Source organism: Rosa chinensis, chromosome 7 (assembly GCF_002994745.2).
Source record: "Rosa chinensis cultivar Old Blush chromosome 7, RchiOBHm-V2, whole genome shotgun sequence".
Lineage (NCBI taxonomy): Eukaryota > Viridiplantae > Streptophyta > Magnoliopsida > Rosales > Rosaceae > Rosa > Rosa chinensis.
Window position 1 is genome coordinate 4,450,108 of NC_037094.1, and position 18,728 is coordinate 4,468,835.

The following is an 18,728-nucleotide window of genomic DNA, read 5'->3' on the forward strand; positions in this document are numbered from 1 at the left end:
TTAAGTCAAACACTCGACATTGCTATTGTTCAGAATATATATATATATCTCATATGGGAAAAATTGGACCTTACTTATGAGTTTATAAGGGTTTGGGCCACTCTATCCATTACCAATTGGTTTTGGATGTGAACGCCAAATTACTTTATCATGGTATCAGAGCGGGTTACTCATGTGTGCATGCCTAACGGCCATGCCCGTGTCACCCAAGTTGTCCACGTGTATCGGTGTATGGCTTGAAAATGAGTTTATAAGAGTTTAAGTCACTCTATCAATTGCTAATTATTTTTGGATTTAAACCTCAGGTTACTTTATCAGCTATTGCCTATTGGTATAGAATGAAATTTTATAGCAATACTAGCTGTAGTATGGCATACTGTGTGTGTGTGTTTGGTGGGGTGGTAAGGCTTTGGTCTCATATATAAGAGGTCAAGAGTTCGAGCCCCATCAAGGATGGGAATGGGGTGGGGTTTTAAAAAAAAATTAAAAAAAAAAAAAAAAAAAAAAAAAAAAAAAAAAACCTCAACTGCTAGCCTACTATAAGATGCTCAACTACTAGCCTACTATAATATGATTAGGAACATACACTGAAGCCTTCAAATTCATGCCAAGCACGTTGAAGATGTGGCCCACCACATGGAATTACAAAAACCAAATAACAAATTGTGCATGGAATCAATGACATGCTTTAGAAATTGAAAGATAAGTATGCAAACTTAACTATTTATTCTATTCCTCGTGTGTGTGTATATAACAGACCAAGTTAGCTACGCTTCAAACCAGAACCAAAATCATCATAATGAGTAGGAGATATGCAAGATTGTGTGTTGGCCGTGGCGCGTTTTGTTTTCCGGTCCATTCCCGGACTCCGGGATCAAAATCGAAACAGAAACCCGCCTCTAGAAGCATTAGACGTCGTTCCTCCTCCTCTTCCATCAAAACTGGCCATTTGAAAACAGATCAGTTTCTGAGTAATAGCAGTGACGACTTTGGTGAAGAAATCAGAGTAAAAAATGGGGATGAGATTGGGAACAAGATAATGGTTGTTGTGGATTCGAGCCTCGAAGCCAAAGGAGCTCTTGAATGGGCACTGTCCCACACTGTTCAAATCCAAGACACCATTGTGCTTCTTCATGTAGCTCAGCCCTGCAAACAAGGTGAGACTCGACACACATTGATCAGGTTCTTAATTAATTAGTTCATAATTTTCTTATTAACTAACATTGGTTTTGCTGGTGCAGACTCAAATGCGAAGAAGCTTAATTTAAGAGCTTTTGAGCTTCTTCACTCTATGAAAAAAGACTGTCAGAGGAGAAGGCCTGGGGTAAGTGCATGACATCACATTGTTTTTTTTTTTTTTTTTTTTTAATAGATGTGAAAGGGTTCCAGTATGGAATGGTTTGTATTTACTATTGAGTTGAATAGGTGGAAGTTGAGGTAGCATTGCTTGAAGGGAACGAAGGAGGTGCAATAATTGTGGAAGAAGCAAAGAAACAAAAGGTATCTCTACTTGTTCTTGGCCAAAAAAGAGAGAGGTCAATGTGGTGGAAGCTAATCAACAAGTGCTGGACGACTAGGCGAAGGAGAAGAACATCCAGAAGCGGTGAGGTTGTGGAATACTGCATACAAAATGCTGGATGCATGACGATTGCGGTGAGGAGAAAGAGCAGAAGACTTGGAGGCTACTTGATCACCACCAAGCTTCACAAGAATTTCTGGCTTCTAGCTTAAGTTAATTTATGATTACTCTTTTAGAAATTGGATGCGAGTGCTATGCTTGTAAAACAATGGATGTCAATGAAAGCCTTAGACTTTGAACTTCATGCAGTGTGTGATTTTCTATGCAGCTTCTGACTTCCGAGTATTGAAATGGTACATTGCACAGAATAATATATGTACCTGAAAATCAGTGTATAACTAGGCATGCCATAGTTGAAGATTTGAAGAATCATCAAAAGCATGTAAAGATAATGCATTGTGATTAGATTAATCACAGATTAAGAATCCAATTGACTTCGTATCGTGTGCTGGCGACAACCATCAGTTGACACCAACTGCACAGCATTAAGTCAATCTTCTTCTAATCCTCACTGGGTTGAGAATTTTCTGATCAGCAAGTTGTTTTCCAATGCTCGGGACAGAAAGAATCAAAGAAATGTTCTGCAATGCCACATCAAAAGCCAGATGGAGCGAAAATCATATTCTCTGGACATCTTGTATCCCAGCTTCACTCAGGAGTGAGGACTATAAATCAGCAGTGAATTGATAATTAGCATATGAAACACTCGAATAATTGAATATACTCGGTCAACTGTACAAAGAATATACATGTAAGCCTTTAGACATTCCAGGAAGAAGCAGTGCCAATTGGTGAACAACCCTTTCTTAGTCGTGGATTTAATTATTTTTGTCTTTACCTTCTTCATTTGTTCTGAAAAAAGAAAAATCTTTTGAAGGATGAATCAACAGAAGAGGTAACACTGGTATACTGTATACAGATCTCATGACCTTCAAAGCTCTGCGGTGCCTCGATAAATTAACTGTCTGTATGCCATGTCTGCACTCTCACTTCAAAAATCTTTGTTGTCGCTCCAAAAAATAAATGTATATGCCATGTCCAAACTTTCACTTCGCAACTCTTTGATTTGGCTCAACAGAATAACCATGTTTATATGCAAGTCGTTGCAGCTGATCATATCCTGCAAGTACACCGGCCCCAGCAACTCCTACAAGCATATTTGCAGTAACTCCTCGAAACAGTGCTTTGAAACCCTCAAGGTAAACAATCTCCCGAAATGCATGTAAGCCATTGCGATACTTTGTGGCGTGTCCTGAGGTTAACATCATTCTCCTCCGAAGAGTATCAAATGGATAGGCACAGATCCCTGAGACTGTTGTGACACTCCAACCAAGAAAGAAACTAGCCAAAAAATTTCCCTGTAGAAATTCAAATGATTAACTTTTGGGCTAGTGATCGATAAAGAATTTTCATGGAAAGCATGAGAACCAAGAATGGTTAGATGTAGCATCTTTTTCCAGAATGGAGATGTTTACCTCTAAAGGTCCAACCAAAACAATAGGCTTCAAGGTGTCATAAATCCCAAAGTACATGCCTCGGTACAGCGTAATTCCAATAATGGAAACCCCAAAACCTCGATAGAGACCCACTAATCCATCACTTGACAAGGTTTTACAGTAAACATCTAGAAGCCCTCTGAATTGTTGTCGTCCATTAACTCCACCATGCCTTGCATCAGTGCCTAGCCGTGTACGTGCATAATCCAGATGATATAGAAATAATGAAGTTGTTGCTCCAGCAGCGCTTCCTGAAGCCACATTTCCAGCAAACCACTTTATGTATCCATCTTTCTCTTTTGAGCGACCAAAAATGCTTTTGAAGTAACCTTTAAATGCAAAGTTGAAAGCCTACATATATGCCAAACTACGTTTGGTGATAACAATTGGTAGGACTATAAAGTGCAATCAAAACATTTCATACATTTAACTGAACAGAGCACGGTAGCAAGTTCTAAGTTATAAGAGTAGATGCAGAATATAAAAAAACTCCACTGACATGTGATGCCAAGAAGTGTGTAATTAAGAAGACTAGAAGAGTAGATGACTTCTCTATAATAAATGGCGACACAAATCACAATGAATTAGTGGACTTCTAACCATGATGAATTACTAGGATGAATATGTATATCACATCATGCTTTGTTATCCCTTAAGAGAGAAAAGTTCCAGAATACATATTTACAAGAAAAACCTAAGGTCTTTGGAGAACTGAAATACATAAGCACCTGAGAATATGGAGATTCAGATGTATTCCAAAAATCGATGAGCATTTCCAATTATTACATCGTCTCTTGAACTATATTCTGATAGCTGAATCAACCATACCAGTGAAAGAAACAAGAAAAGAGTCTTGAAGACACTCTGAAAATTTGCTTGTAGAAAGGAAAACAAACAAATACGAAACACAGAAAATGCAAGAAGAGCATCTCCAATGGCATGCCATTACAGCAGAACAGGCAATTGACTTAATAGTTTTAACTACATAAACGATGAATGAGTCACCAGAGCATATCCAGCTCAAATACTGTAAGAAAAACATGAATTCATTAGGGGAATATAAGGGAAATAATGTACCTGAGTAGGAAAATATCGAATAACATTGGCCTGGTTGCCTCTCCAAAAGGCCAACACGCCTTCCTCTCTGAAAACCCTTTTAAATCCATCACCAACACCCTTATAAGGTTTCTTAAGCTGTCCTCTCTTCATCATCTCCCCTTGATTCTGCAACAAAAGCTTTACTCTTTCAATAGGTGCAGCGGCGCTCTTTGCTACCAATGCAGCCATTCCTCCCATTACAAAATCCGCAGAAAACTTGTCGGATTGTTTCCCCATTGCAAACCACCTCTATCTCTCTCTTGCTCTCTGTGGCCCTAAAGAGTCCAAACAAAAGCAGAAATGCTATTCAAATTGTCCAATTGGTGATTCAAATGGGAAAGTTTACATCTTTGCCCGATTCAGTTATTGTCCTCGAGTATGTTTTGTTTCAAATGCACGAGTTCATCACTTCCAACATGTTATCTTAATCAAATGGATGTAAAGTTTCAGTCTTTAATATGTACTGATCCAAAATCAGCAAGTCAAATGTGAAGAAGCTGGATAAGGGTGTTCAAGAAACACAATCAGAGCTCACTACAGAATCAAAACAGATTCAAAGTAGCAACTATTTAACTCTTAAATGCCATGAGAGCTACAACCCAGAAAAGAGAATAGACACCGCAACAACCCAAATACCAATAACAACATCCAATGATATCCCATTTCAGTGAATGACAAGCATAAAGGAATGAACTTTCAAAGTCAATGTGAATATTAAGAAAATAAGTGAGATGGGTTTACAGGATAGGATTACATACCTTGAAATTTATTAAAAGGTTGAAGTAAGATTCAGTATTGACTGGAAAAGAAGGAGAGGGATGGGAGTGGGTGGGATTTCTGCGGCGGAGAATAGGTTACTCTCCCACCACCAGAAATAACACAGCTTTGAATTTCAATTGACGAGGATTTTAAATGGGTTGAATACTTGAATAGCTCTTTGGCTCAGACAAAAAAAAAAAAAAGGAATCGAAATTTGAGAGGGTAATATGTGTAGAATACTCAAAATGGTTCCCAGGTCTCGATTCCCAAAAACAATTTTATGGAGAACAGGTTGTTTGCAAACAAAACAAACAAGCTTTGCTGTTTTTGTTTCCATTTGCCAAATGCAACGACAGTCGTTTCCCACAAAGACTGGAACTGTTTTTCTATTTCAACAAGTAGTCCGGATTATCACGTGATATTTTTCAAGTGGTAATTTCGTATTTAGTAATAATAAAAAGGGTTAGTGACCACTTACACAATTTCAGTTTAAAAATTGTCCACTTACTTCACTAAGAGTAACTCTATTTACCCAATACAACATCTGTTGACATTTTTACTCATATAATTAAATTGAAACTCATCTCTCTCCTCTCAGACTCTCTCTCTCCCCCACCGATCTCAACCACCAGTCTCTCTCTCTCTCTCTCTCTCTCTCTCTCTCTCTCTCTCTCTCTCTCTCTCCGCCTGACTGCATCGCCCAGCGGATTTCGCCAGACCGCTTCATCATCCTTCTGCCACTGTCGCGCCATGGATCACCACCCCAGCTAAACAACGCCTTCTCCAGCTCGGATCCGAGAAAACCAACCCAGATAGGATTCGTCCGACTGAGATCCACCTACCGCGTCGCCATTGACCTCGCTGAGTTCTTGTTCTCCTCTAGATCTTGCATTAGTATAATCTGGGTTGCTTCTTCACTTGCCACATACACCAGGACGCCAGGGGCCTTGTATTTACTTGGGAGGAAGTTGCCTCAGAAATAGAGAGCGGCGAAGATGGTGATTGGGTGCCCAAATCAACTTCTAGTTTTTATTTTATTTTATTTTTGGATTAAATATTCGTTACTCCTCATACTTTTGCATGAAAAATAATTTAGTCCAAATTTTTTAAATAAAACAGTTTAGTCCTTATTTTTTTCGAATTCTCACACAACAGGTCCTCAAATGACTATTATACCTTTCACTCTCTCTCTCTCTTTATATATATATATATATATACCTCACTTTTTAATTTTTTTATTTTTTCTGCCTCTCTCTCTCTCACTCTCTCTCTCTCTCTCTCTCTCTCTCTCTCTCTCTCTCTCTCTCTATATATATATATATATATATATATATTTATATATATATACAGTCCGTCTCAGGTGCGGACGTCCGTACCGAGCGAACGGTACGGATTTCCTGTTTTCAACCACTTTCCGGCCACATTTTTACATCTTAACCGTTCAGTTTTTAGGTTATAGTGTATAGATCACCTCTGCAAAATTTCAGCCAATTTGGTGATCGTTAAGGCATCCAAAACTGCAATTTACCATTATAAATACGAACGGTTCCGGTTCGACAGATTCGGTCCGTTCGTGTAAAATGCAGTTTTGGATGCCTTAATGATCACCAAATTGACTGAAATTTTGTAGAGGTGATCTATACACTAGGACCTAAAAACTGAACGGTTAAGATGTAAAAATGTGGCCGGAAAGTGGTCGAAAACAGGAAATCCGTACCGAAAATTCGGTACGGACGTCCGCACCTGAGAAAATTCCTATATATATATATATATATTCTCTCTCTCTCTCTCTATATATATATATATATATATATATATATATAGAGGCAAAAAAAATAAAAAAATAAAAAAGTAAGGGGTATAATAGTCATTTTAGGATCTATTGTGTGAGAATTAGAAAGAACAAGGACTAAACTGTTTAATTTTAAAATTTTGGACTAAACTGTTTTCATGCAAAAGTATGAGGAGTAACGAGTATTTAGTCCTTTATTTTTTTGCTACCCACAACATTTCTTTATTTTTTATGGTAAACTGTGAACTATGAGAATGGAAGGAAATTTTGCCAGTAGTGATTGCTTTTTTTATTATGATTTGGTTGGCAATAATAAGATTATTGAAAGGCAATAATAAGATTATTGAGGGGCAATAAAATGTTTATTAGGGCAATAATAAGATTATTTATTTGGATAAACCTCCAAAAGCTTTCAAAATTCAAAACACCTTCATTTTTCACTAATTATTGATCCACAATAATCTTGTTATTGAGGAGCAATAATATGATTATTAGAGGACAATAATATGATTACTGGGTATTATTGGGGGGGGGGGTGATAAAATCAGATGCCGGAATCTGGTCACCAAACCGGTAGCCAGATTCCGGATTCCTGTCACCAGTCGCAGGATTCCCATCACCGGAGTTTGGCAAGGTGGAGGATGACTTCTCCCTCTAAGTAAGAAAGAAGGAGAGGGCAAAAAAGTCCCAAAAAAAGAATTAATTAGGTATTTGGAAAATAATCTCTTAGAGTGTTTTGATTAAACGAGGTTGAAAAACTGTTAGTGGAGTAAGTGTACAATTTTTAAGCTATAAAAATATGTCACTCGCGTGGGAGGAAGCGTTATGATATGATCCTCCGGTACAGATTAGTCTATGAGCCTAGGAAGCCTTTGAGGAATCGTGTGATCTCGATCAAAAGAAAAAAATACGTCACTCATTTTGGGGATGTTAAAATAATAAAACTGTTGTAGAGAAACTGAAATTGAGAGGAATTTGCTGTGTGTTCTCATTGATAATAGGAGTCTCTTTATATAGAGGATTACAATGCATAGAATCTCAATCATACAAGGAAAGTAATCGTACATTGAATAGGAATCTAAATCCTTCTAATTTAACCTAGAGTTTGGGCCAAACACTAGAGCAAGTAACCTAGAGTTTGGGCCAAACACAAATTAGGGTTTACTTGAACACTCCCCCTTGTGTTGCCCAAACGTGGTGCTTCTCTCGTTGCCTTGTTAAAAACCTTGCCGAGTAACAAAAACCCAGTAGGATAAAAATAACCTCGGTCGAAGGGGAAAAAAAGTACAACACACCATTCACTTTTCGAGGTGAACATGTAGACATCTCCCCCTGATGTCTGCATCTCCCCCGATGACTATGATCATGGGAGTTCAGATAATTTCCGCAAGCCAATTCTTGCCACATGTTTCTGGAACATGGATTTGGGTAATGACTTAGTAAACAAGTCTGCCACATTATTAGAAACATGATGTATATTTTTTTGATGTAGCCCGAGGGGTGGTAATATCATTCATCACAAGTCAGAATAGGCAGTTACATACCCTCCGCTGCCATCTATAGACAGACAAGAAGATAGTGATAGTATCCACAATGGTACATAGAAATAAACCTACTCATTATATATTCAAATATGTAGAGGCAACAGAGATTCTCCATTGGTACAACTGACAGGACCCGCCCCGGATTTCACCATGAAATCCGAAGAGGCCCTGCGGGGCCCACCTTAGAAGAAATTCTACCAAAAATTTGACAGAACTTCTCCTAAAAATGGACAACCCAAAACCTGTAGAAAAACAATTACACTTCTAAATCATCCATCCTTATTCTCCTGGAGCCACCCTGCTCCCTATATCACAACATCTCTCATATCACCAAACAATTCTGAAACTTAAGAATATTAATCTCATAGGTTATCAGAGCAATCTAATATACAGGCGAACAAGAGAATAGAAAGCAAGATAAATGACCGATGCTTTTATAATGCGGAAGCTATGACAGCTATGCCTCAACCCCAAGTACGCTCGACCTCAAGCTAAACTGGCCTGCAAACTGGGCATTTAAAACCGAAGGGCCCAGGGGAAAACATTTAAAATCCGTTAGAGTGAGTGGACGAAAAATAAGTAATTTCAAATGAAGAAGTAAAACTTAATGCTTTCCCAAGTTATTCTCTAAAACCTCGCATGCAGTAACAATCTTGAAAACACTCTTAATCATCCTCTTTACTGAAATCTCAATCACGTAACAAGAACATCTTGAAACCTCTTAAAATCTCATCCTCAATCCTTATAAAAACATCATTTCCATGAGGCTCGTTTGATGACTAGAAAGGACTGCTGTCTAGTCATCTCATGCCATCTAGGAGGGACTGCCACCCAGATGACGCATCGGAAGGGACTGCCAACCGGGATAGGAGGCGGTGGATAGATGGGACTGCCAACTAGCCACATGTAGTAGACGGGACTGCCGACTAACCACAGGTAGTAGACGGGACTGCCGACTAGCTACCTCATGTCATCTGGAAGGGACTGCCAACCAGGTGACGCATCGGATGGGACTGCCAACCGAGCTGTAGTCTAGAAGGGACTGCCAACCAAACTATTACCTAGAAGGGACTGCCAACTAGGTAAGATACGCATGCGCCAAAACTGGCCTCCTTAATAAACTGAATAGCCTCCTCAAGAACTGAACATAACCTCTTTCAATCACTTGCTTTCGGAAAGAAACTCGATATTACCTCAATAAATCAATAATAATTCACCGAAAGCATAACTCAGTAATATCTCACTAACTCAATCCTCGATATCTCAATAAATCCTCGAAAGCATAATCACATACTCTATAATTCAATAAATCTCGATAAATCAATCATGCTCAAATATTTGCTAAATCCCTCGCACTCGTATATCTTCATAAAAACTGATATTCGAAAACAATAATTCTCATAATATTTTTCCGAATCTGTCACTTCCCGAAAATCATTTCCCAACTCAATAACTCATGAATGACTATCTCAAAAATCTACTAAAAGCCCTCGGAAAGGAATTTCAATACTAATCTCGTAATCCATAATAATCTCGATAAACTAAATCTCAAATATTCAAAACATAATTAAATCTCAATTGGAAGAAAATAATAATAATACTGCATGCGGAAATAATTTAAAAACAAATGTCCACTCACAGTACTATTTAGGCGACCATGCATACGAGTTCCTTCGTCGAGCAATAGCTCGGTACATCGCCCTGTACACAATTATTTTCCGTGAATAGTTATTCGACAAATTAATACGATTCCTAAAATCAATTCATCATAATTACATCTCCACTTCTCCTTGGATGCAACCCAAATTATACCACTAATACCATTTCGTTAATTTAAAGGTTCCAAGGCAGAACCGAGAGATATCCGACGGTCGGATTCTCGTAAATCGATAATCGAAATCCTAAATTCCCAGAAATTCATAATCAATTAAAAACTTCTCCAATTCCAACCAAATTCACATATTCAACCTCTACCAAAATTATAGGATTTAACTAGCTAATAAAAACATAATATAAATCACTGTTCATACACCGCACTATTCACCATCGCACTATTCATGCGGTGACACTGTTCATGCGGCGGCCAACTCCTCCTCCGGCCACCAAATTTCATTCACAACATCATCTCAACATTTCCAATAACTTTCTCAACTGTGACAAAGTCAGAAAATACCTTGAAGAGGCCGAACAATTAAGCAAACCGAAGTAGAGTAAAATTTTCTAATTATGCTTTCTTCCTCCACGCAGCAAATCGCTTCAAGATATTTGGGGAGCTTCAAGTACGCCTCAAGACGCTTCTAAAAAGCCTGGCTTTGTCGCCGTAGGTTGCCGGAATTCGAGTCAACTGTCACCTGCTACAGTAAACTTCAAGGACCCGATACGTCGTTTTCCGGCCAAGCCGCCGTGAGCAACCACCGTAGGGGCCAAGAGGAGGTCAAGACGAGTCCGTAGCCACCGATTTGACGCTTTTTGGTGGTCGGAAGGAGAAAGCAACCGGAGTTGCAGAGGAGAGAGAGAAAATGCGCAGAGGAGAAAGAGAGAGCGTGCGGGAGGAGAGAGAAGGAGAAAAGAAAGTTACCTGGCCCAACAGTAAAAATTTCAAATATATACTACTTACTGTAAACAGTAATTTTCACATTTTCACGTATAACTTTCGTATACGAACTCCGATTTTTACGTACCACATATGCACGCGCTCGGTTTAATGTCCTCTACAACTTTCATGAAGGAAATTTTCTCAAATTTTGACCCGAACAAAAAGTCAACTTTTAGGGCCCCCTAAAAGCATTGAAACAACAGTAAAAGTGAAAGTAAAAGTTGTTTACCGTCCAAATGACTAGTAAATCGGTGAATTCGGGTTCGGGATGTCACAACAACGCCGGAGGCGCTAGAGATAGATAGAGTGCACACAAGTGTCTAGGATCATAATACAAGGAAATTATTGTAATCAGACAAAACATAAAAACATAGGGTTCCTCAAACCAAGGAAGTAACAAAAGAAAAGAAAACAAACTATTTGGGCAAAGGCCAAAAGGATAGCTCGAGGCCCAATGAAGCCCAACCCAGCCCTGCTTCACTCTTCGAGCAGATCTGCCAGAAGCACCAACGTCAACCACCATCGCCAAGAAATGAGGGCTCCACCTTAACGCTGTCAAATGAGCAAACACCGCTGCACTGCTACCGTCGCTTGGAAACTGCCCCGCCCACTCGCGTTTGACGCTGAACCAACAACCAGTGTTCCCATCATCACCGCCTCAGAGCAAAACATAAAATCAAGTTGGAGCCACGTCCAGCCTCGGGGCAGAGCCAACCCAAGGGCCCAGCCATATGACTCAATACCTATCCGGCAGCAACCTTATGACAGTAGCGCGACCAAGGTTAACATTGTTGCCGGCCAGAATGCCACCGGATGAGAGGTGAAGTTTTCGCCGCCGCTGGCCTTTGTTTTCTCGAGATAGGGAGAGAGAGATTTAGGGTTTTTTTTCGGATGAAACATGATGTATATGTGCACGCATATTTGTTGTATATTTGTTAAGGGTTCTTGACCCAAAGCACCAAAATGAACCAAAATTATCCCACTTACCCCAGCAACAAATTTTTGTTCCCACCTACACAATTTAACAAGAAATGACCATTTTACTCTTAACCTGATTAAGAAACTGTAACATGCTACTCTTTATCTCTATCCTCCCTCCAGATCTGGTCTCTCTCTCTCTCTCACACTCAGATCTCCGATCTCCATATCTGGTGTAGTGATGGCATCCACACCTGAAGATGAAGACGCCCTCCCTCGACCTCACTGCCGGCTCTCTCCGGCCACCAGTTCGACTTACTGCGACGGTGCCATCTGCATTTTCTCTCTCTCCTCTGCACTATATCTCTCTCTCCTCCTCGACGACAATCTGGGCTTTGCGGTTTCCAGTTCGTTTCTAGTACCACAGCGTGGCCTCAAAGCCATTAACGGCCACCTCATCTCCAACACCGAGTCCCGCTCCTTTCTCCCGCCAAACGCCACTGCTGGAGAGTTTGTTTCCAGTCCTCTCTCTCTCTCCGGCGAGATTCCGAGGAGCATCGCCAACCTGACTAAGCTTCAGCTCGTACAATCAATTTTCCGGTCAGGTTCAGGCGAGCTTCGGCGATGGACCACGACCTCTTGGAACTCATCCCCAAGATGCACCAATGGGAACGTCTGCACTGTGGTACCGGTGAAGACATGGGTGCCCAGAGCTATTTTTTTTTTGTTTTAAGTAATGGGACAGAAAGAAAGATTTTTTTTTTTTTTGAATGTCTATTGAGGGTCAATAGACATCTATTGGAGGGCAATAGAGGTTTTGAATTGATGTAATCTACTCATTTTAAAGTTTTGGATGTCTACTGGGGGTAATAGGCGTTTTGAATTTATATAATCTCTTTGTTTGTTTTCTTTAATCAAAGTTTTATTTGTCTAATTTTAAGACGATTAGTTCCTATTCCGACTACCGATAGTTCTATTAGGGGGCAATAGAACTTTATTGCCCATCTATTGAGGGGCAATAGATGTTTATTGCCCCCAATAGACGTTTGTTAGGGGTCAAAATAGACGTCTATTGGAGGCAATACATGTCTGATAGACGTTTATTGGGGGCAATAGAAGTCTATTGGGGGCAATAAACATTTCCGGTGAGGTTTTCATAAAAGTCCAGTGGGCGGCGACCGGTGACTTGATTCGGACTGTCGTGATCCGAATCCTGCGGCCGGTGACCGGGTTCCGGCAAAGTCCCCTATAGTCTCTCTCTCTCTCTCTCTCTCTCTCTCTATCTCTCTCTAAGTAACAAAGGTGAGGATAAAATGGTATTAAAAAAAATTAAAATTTTTTTAATGGGGTATTAGGGAAGACCTCCTAGTGTTTTGGGTAAGAGATAATTAAAAAAACTTAATAGGGTAAGTGGGAAAAAAATCTCAAGAAATGGGGTAAATGAACAAAAACTCATTTGTTAATTGTATAGTTTCTTTTGGTCGAAAATTAACCTGGTTGCATATATTGTTTCTTCAACGAGTTCAATCGTAAGTAAGAACCCGTTTATTCATAATGACGCAAATAATCCATCCATTTTCTCTCCAACTCCATTCTAAGTAACCTTTTAATTGTAACAGCTCTTGACCTTATAAAGAATGTTGAAGTGCAAGCCATCATAGGCCCTTCATCATCGATGGACGCCAACTTCCTAATCAACCTTGGTGACAAAGCACATGTTCCCATAATCTCATTTTCAGCAACAAGTCCTTCTCTCACTTCAATCCGTAGCCCATACTTTTTTCGAGCTGCACAAAATGACTCTTTGCAAGTGAAAGCCACAAGCGACATCATTCAAACCTTTGGTTGGAGAAAAGTAGTCCCCATCTACGTCGACAACGAGTTTGGAGAAGGAGTCATCCCTTAATTACCTCTCTGTCCAAATCGCTTACCGGAGTGTTATTTCCCCAAATGCCGCTGATGAGCAAATAGAAGCTGAGCTTTACAAGTTGATGACAATGCAAATAAGGGTCTTCATTGTCCACATGTTACCTCAACTCGGGTCTCGAATATTTGAGAAAGCAAAGAAGTTGGGGATGATGGATGAAGGTTATGCTTGGATAGTGACCACTGGAATTTCCAACCAGTTTGGTTCGTTTAATCCATCTTTTATCGTGGAAAACATGCAAGGGGTATTGGGTTTGAAAACACATATCCCAAAAGAGAAAGAAGCGAGTTTTAGAGTTGCATGGAAAGGGAAATTCCAACAAGAAAATCCAACTGCTGTTGATGTGAATTTGGATATCTTTCGATTGTGGGCTTATGACTGTGCCAAGGCACTAGCCATGGCAGTAGAACATGTTGGCAGTGGTAGAAACTTCACCTTCGAAAAGATGAATTCTGGTAGTTCCAGTGATTTAGAGAATTTTGGGGTCTCTCAGATTGGTCCTCTTGTCCAAGCGCTACTCGGTACAAGTTTTATAGGGATTTCAGGAAATTTTAGTCTCGTAAAAGGGCAACTACAATCATCAACTTTTGAGATTGTGAATCTGATTGGAAATGGGGAAAAGGTGATTGGATTTTGGACATCCCAAAAAGGACTAGTAAGAAACTTCAGTTCTGCTTCTAATGCTAGTCTTGGATCTATTTTATGGCCAGGAGACATCTCCTCTGCTCCAAGAGGTCGGAAGATTCCTACAAGTCCCCAGAAAAAGTTAAAAATTGTAGTTCCAGTCAAGCAAGGGTTTAATGAATTTGTGAAATCGACATATGATCGTAGCATTAACACAACCAGGGTCATTGATGGATACTGTTTACAAGTCTTTAAAGCTGTAAGTCGAGCATTACCCTATGCTTACGAATTTTATGCTTATGCAAAGCCTAATGGTGAGAGTAATGGTAGTTACGACGATGTGGTCAAGGAAGTAGTCCGAGGGCTAAGAACACTTATTCTGAACTCTTAATTTATTTAGAAAATTTATTGTCGCCAATTTAGTCTAGCAAAACTATAAAATTGCTCACTGAAATGTTGGCTTTTTAACTTGATAGAACTATGATGCTGCAGTAGGGGATATAACCATTACAGCGGACAGGTTCCTGGATGTTGACTTCACATTGCCATACACAGAATCCGGGGTATACATGATTGTGCCCCTTAAAGACCACAGTAAGAACACTAGGGTGTTTTTGGATCCTTGGACTTGGGACCTGAAAAGAAATGGAATTGGTTGAATTACTTGTTGTATCGATTACAAAGATAACACATATATTTAAACTAGAGTACATGCATAGAGAAGCCAAAAGCATGGCAGACAAGACTGTCTTGGAGGATGGACATTGCCATGCTTTGTCTATTGTACTTGGGTGAGAGCACGAGCTGTCTCCTTGTAGTGGGGTTGTCTCCTCATGTGCTAGTGTAGAGCACATATCTTTATCACGCCCCCGCAAGCTGATGAGCGGGATGCGCACAATCAGCTTGGAACAGGATGAAAGAACCGAAGTGTAGGTACACTCTTTGTGAAGATATCGGTGAACAAAGGCAGAGCAAAAGAACTGAAAATTGGGAGAATAGAGATGGAGAGACAGGAGAGTTTTGAGTTTGGTTAAGAAGAAGAATGAGGAAGAGTAAATTCATTGCACCGCAGATGCACGAACCCCAAAGGGTCCCTCAAATCTGCGGGCGACGGATAGGAGTTCGTTCACGGAGAAAAGAAAAAGAGATAGTGAGAGGAGAGTCTGCACCGCAGATGCACGAACCCCAAAGAGTCCCTCAAATCTGCGGGCACGGAATGGTTTGGAGTTTAGATGAAGAAGAAGGACGAGCCACGCTGATGTAGAAGAGAAAAATGTTGTGCAATTAAAGTGTGAAAGAAGAACATGGTTAGAGAAGGAGAGAGGAAAGTGAATAGTCCACACATGCAAAGTGGGAAGAAGTAGATGAGTGAGTCTCAGCAACACAAGAAAAGATGAATGAGAGAGAAGGAAAAGAGAGACTAAAAACAACATAAAAAGCAAGAGAGAACGTGAGACACATACAAGAAAAAGAGGGAGAGTGTGCAAGCATGCGAAAAAGAAATAAACAAAGGAAAAGGGGAGATGTGGCAGACAAGACTCTTGTCTTGGGGAAAAGATCGAGAAGAAGACTTTAAAAGAGTTAAGAAAATATGAGAGAGAGAGAGATGGCAAGGGAAGAACAATAAAGTAAAAACAAGAGGAACGTGACGCATGGTCTGACAAGAAGAGAGAGAAATTGTTGCAGAAGAGAGGCAGAGAGAGAGAGAGCAGAGGCCTGCATCACTGGGGATTGCGGCGTGGTTCATCGGAGACGCTGCTCCGGCATGGCCCGGCATGGTTCATCGGGACGCTGCTCCGGCATGGTTCTTCGGAGATTGAATGGCCCGGCATGGTTCATCGGGATGTTGCTCCGGCATGGTTCATCGGAGATTGAACTAAGAAGAAGGAGGGTCATAGATGCTGCAATCAGCAGAAGAAGTTGATGGAGATATGAGGAGAAGGGAGGTTGGGATATGGTGGAGAATTGAAACATGGTGCTTCTGCCATGATGGTGTTGAATTGAAAGCAGAACTAAGAAGAAAGATTCGGAGATGCTGCAATTGGTTTAGACCCGTGGGTGCATGGAGAAAATTAAGGTTTTGGAGATCAAAGGATCAAGAGCTGTTAAGCAGTAGCTCTGATACCATGAAAAGAAATGGAATTGGTTGAATTACTTGTTGTATCGATTACAAAGATAACACATATATTTAAACTAGAGTACATGCATAGAGAAGCCAAAAGCATGGCAGACAAGACTGTCTTGGAGGATGGACATTGCCATGCTTTGTCTATTGTACTTGGGTGAGAGCACGAGCTGTCTCCTTGTAGTGGGGTTGTCTCCTCATGTGCTAGTGTAGAGCACATATCTTTATCAGGACCTTTGGTTAACAACCGGCTGTTATTTGTGGTATGGGTTCTTGAACATCGAATAAACGAGGATTTCCGCGGGCCTCAAAGTCACCAAATTGGCACAAGCTTTTGGTTCGCTTTCTCAACCATGGTTTTTGCACACCGTAAGTTCCCCACCTTAATCTGTTGTACTCCGTCAACACTTTGTAGAAACAAAACTTCACTAATTTCCATGTTTTTCCATTATACATTATATTTTTTAACAGGGGAGCGAGTGGTCAGTAACTTGGCTAGGTTCGTAGTGGTCATATGGTGTGTGGTAGTCCTTATATTGACCCAGAGCTATACCGCAAGTTTAACTTCAATGTTGACAATTCAGCAGCTCCAACCAACTATTACTGATATACACTTGCTCGTGAAGAATGGACACAGTGTTGGATATCAAGAAGGTTCTTTTGTTAAGGCGATTTTGATGAAGAAACTATGGTTCAGGGACGACAAAATTAAGGTTTATAATTCCACTGAAGATTTGCATCAACTTTTTCAAAATGGTAGTGCAAATGGTGGTATAACTGCTGCTTTTGATGAAACTCCTTACATCAAACTTTTTCTGGCAACTTATTGCTCAAAATACATGATGCTTGATCCAACATTTAAAACTGATGGTTTTGCCTTTGTAAGTAATTCGCTTACTTGGATCTCCTCGATTTCTTTTTTCTCTAACTTTCTCTCTTACGTGTCTAAGCGTGGGTTTTTTTCTTTCTTCTTTGAATCTTTGATACATATGTAGGTCTTCCCAAAAAATTCACCTCTCACTCGCAATGTTTCGAGTGAAATCTTGAAGTTGTATGAGACAAATAAACGAAATTGATTGAGGATAAGTGGTTTAACAAGTCAAGTTGTCCAGAGCCAAACAACAACTTCTCTTCCAGAAGTCTTGGCCTTGAAAGCTTTTGGGGTCTCTTCCTCATTGCTGGGGTTGCTTCATCAGTAGCTCTACTCATATTTTTTTGCCACGTTCTTGTATGAACATAAGCACATCTTAATGTGCTCAGATTCGACGGATTCATTTTGGACAAGAATTCTTGTCATACTAAGAAAATACGACCTAAAAGACCTCGAAAGCCATACTTTTAAAAGAGGTACTGGATTGGAAGATCACATCGACATTGGAGCACAGAGTGTTTATGATGAGCACAGAACACCTTCTACTGAGCACGGTCAATCATCCCTAGAGATTGAACCTCAATCATCCCTAGAGATTGAACCTCAACCACTTGGAGAGACTGAACCAGCTACTGAGCTTGCTTCCAGACCAAGGGGAACTCGCTAGATTGATCAACAACACTCATAAAAATTTCTTTGATTCGGTATGCATAAAATTATATACTAGTCTCTTAGCATGTACATGTGTGACGTACGGCAGTGACGCTTGCAAGAGGCTTTTGTGCACAAGTTAGATTTGTCTTTTCATAGAAAGGTATTAATGTTGCTGCTGTATGTTTTCTTAATTTTATTTCTCAGTAAATAGATGCAGAAGTTTGAATTTATTTCTCTGTAAATAGATGCAGAAGTTTGAGTTTGTGGCTTCTTTGTGCAACCTAAACATGTGCATCATAAAATAAACATGGTCGTAAATATTAATTTCTTGTCCAAAAGTAAACACCGACACTCAAAGCCTCACTTATTAAAGAATTTCATTAAATAATATGATTGTATCACATTAGCTGCCACATACGATAAAATGCAGGTGATACCTAAAAATACGGTTCACCTAGCTAGCCTAACATTATTCTAATAGAAAGTTAGAAACTAGCTGGAAGTCAGATCTGTTGTTTAATTAATGTATCTCTCCATCTCTGAAAATCTTCGGTCATCATCTCTTACTTGGTGGTCTTTGCATGTGCTTTATATCTAGCTTCTCCATTAGATGCTTATACTCTATTGCCTTCAAATCTCTCGCTTAATTAGCATATAGTTCTTTAATTTATGCCTAGTTGTTTGTTTTATTAACATTGGTCAACCTATATTCCGATCCGGGCATGCTTCGATCATCAACTTAATT

The 18,728-nt window shown here is 39.9% G+C and overlaps 4 protein-coding genes across 4 annotated transcripts; 3 read left to right on the forward strand and 1 right to left on the reverse strand.

Moving 5' to 3' along the window:
• The first annotated feature begins 678 nt into the window (after nt 1–678).
• On the forward strand, nt 679–1,823 carry LOC112180823. Its single transcript, XM_024319383.2, has 3 exons — nt 679–1,157; nt 1,242–1,324; nt 1,426–1,823. Exons 1-3 carry the CDS (start codon nt 800–802, stop codon nt 1,729–1,731), a joined length of 747 nt encoding a protein of 248 aa, XP_024175151.1. The 5' UTR covers nt 679–799; the 3' UTR covers nt 1,732–1,823.
• A 323-nt stretch (nt 1,824–2,146) lies between these two features.
• On the reverse strand, nt 2,147–5,229 carry LOC112180822 (ADP,ATP carrier protein ER-ANT1). The gene is made up of 4 exons (XM_024319382.2): nt 4,932–5,229; nt 4,153–4,448; nt 3,055–3,426; nt 2,147–2,937 (listed from the first exon to the last, which is right to left on the reverse strand). Exons 2-4 carry the CDS (start codon nt 4,408–4,410, stop codon nt 2,626–2,628), a joined length of 942 nt encoding a protein of 313 aa, XP_024175150.1. The 5' UTR covers nt 4,411–4,448; nt 4,932–5,229; the 3' UTR covers nt 2,147–2,625.
• Nucleotides 5,230–12,023: 6,794 nt separating this feature from the next.
• Nucleotides 12,024–14,992, forward strand: LOC112177277 (glutamate receptor 2.2-like). The gene is made up of 3 exons (XM_024315580.1): nt 12,024–12,485; nt 13,642–14,685; nt 14,810–14,992. The coding sequence occupies exons 1-3, from the start codon at nt 12,024–12,026 to the stop codon at nt 14,990–14,992; spliced, it is 1,689 nt and encodes a 562-aa protein (XP_024171348.1).
• A 1,428-nt stretch (nt 14,993–16,420) lies between these two features.
• LOC112175996 (glutamate receptor 2.9) lies at nt 16,421–18,003 on the forward strand. The gene is made up of 3 exons (XM_024313792.2): nt 16,421–16,827; nt 16,930–17,339; nt 17,454–18,003. The coding sequence occupies exons 1-3, from the start codon at nt 16,812–16,814 to the stop codon at nt 17,532–17,534; spliced, it is 507 nt and encodes a 168-aa protein (XP_024169560.1). The 5' UTR covers nt 16,421–16,811; the 3' UTR covers nt 17,535–18,003.
• The last annotated feature ends 725 nt before the right edge of the window (nt 18,004–18,728 follow it).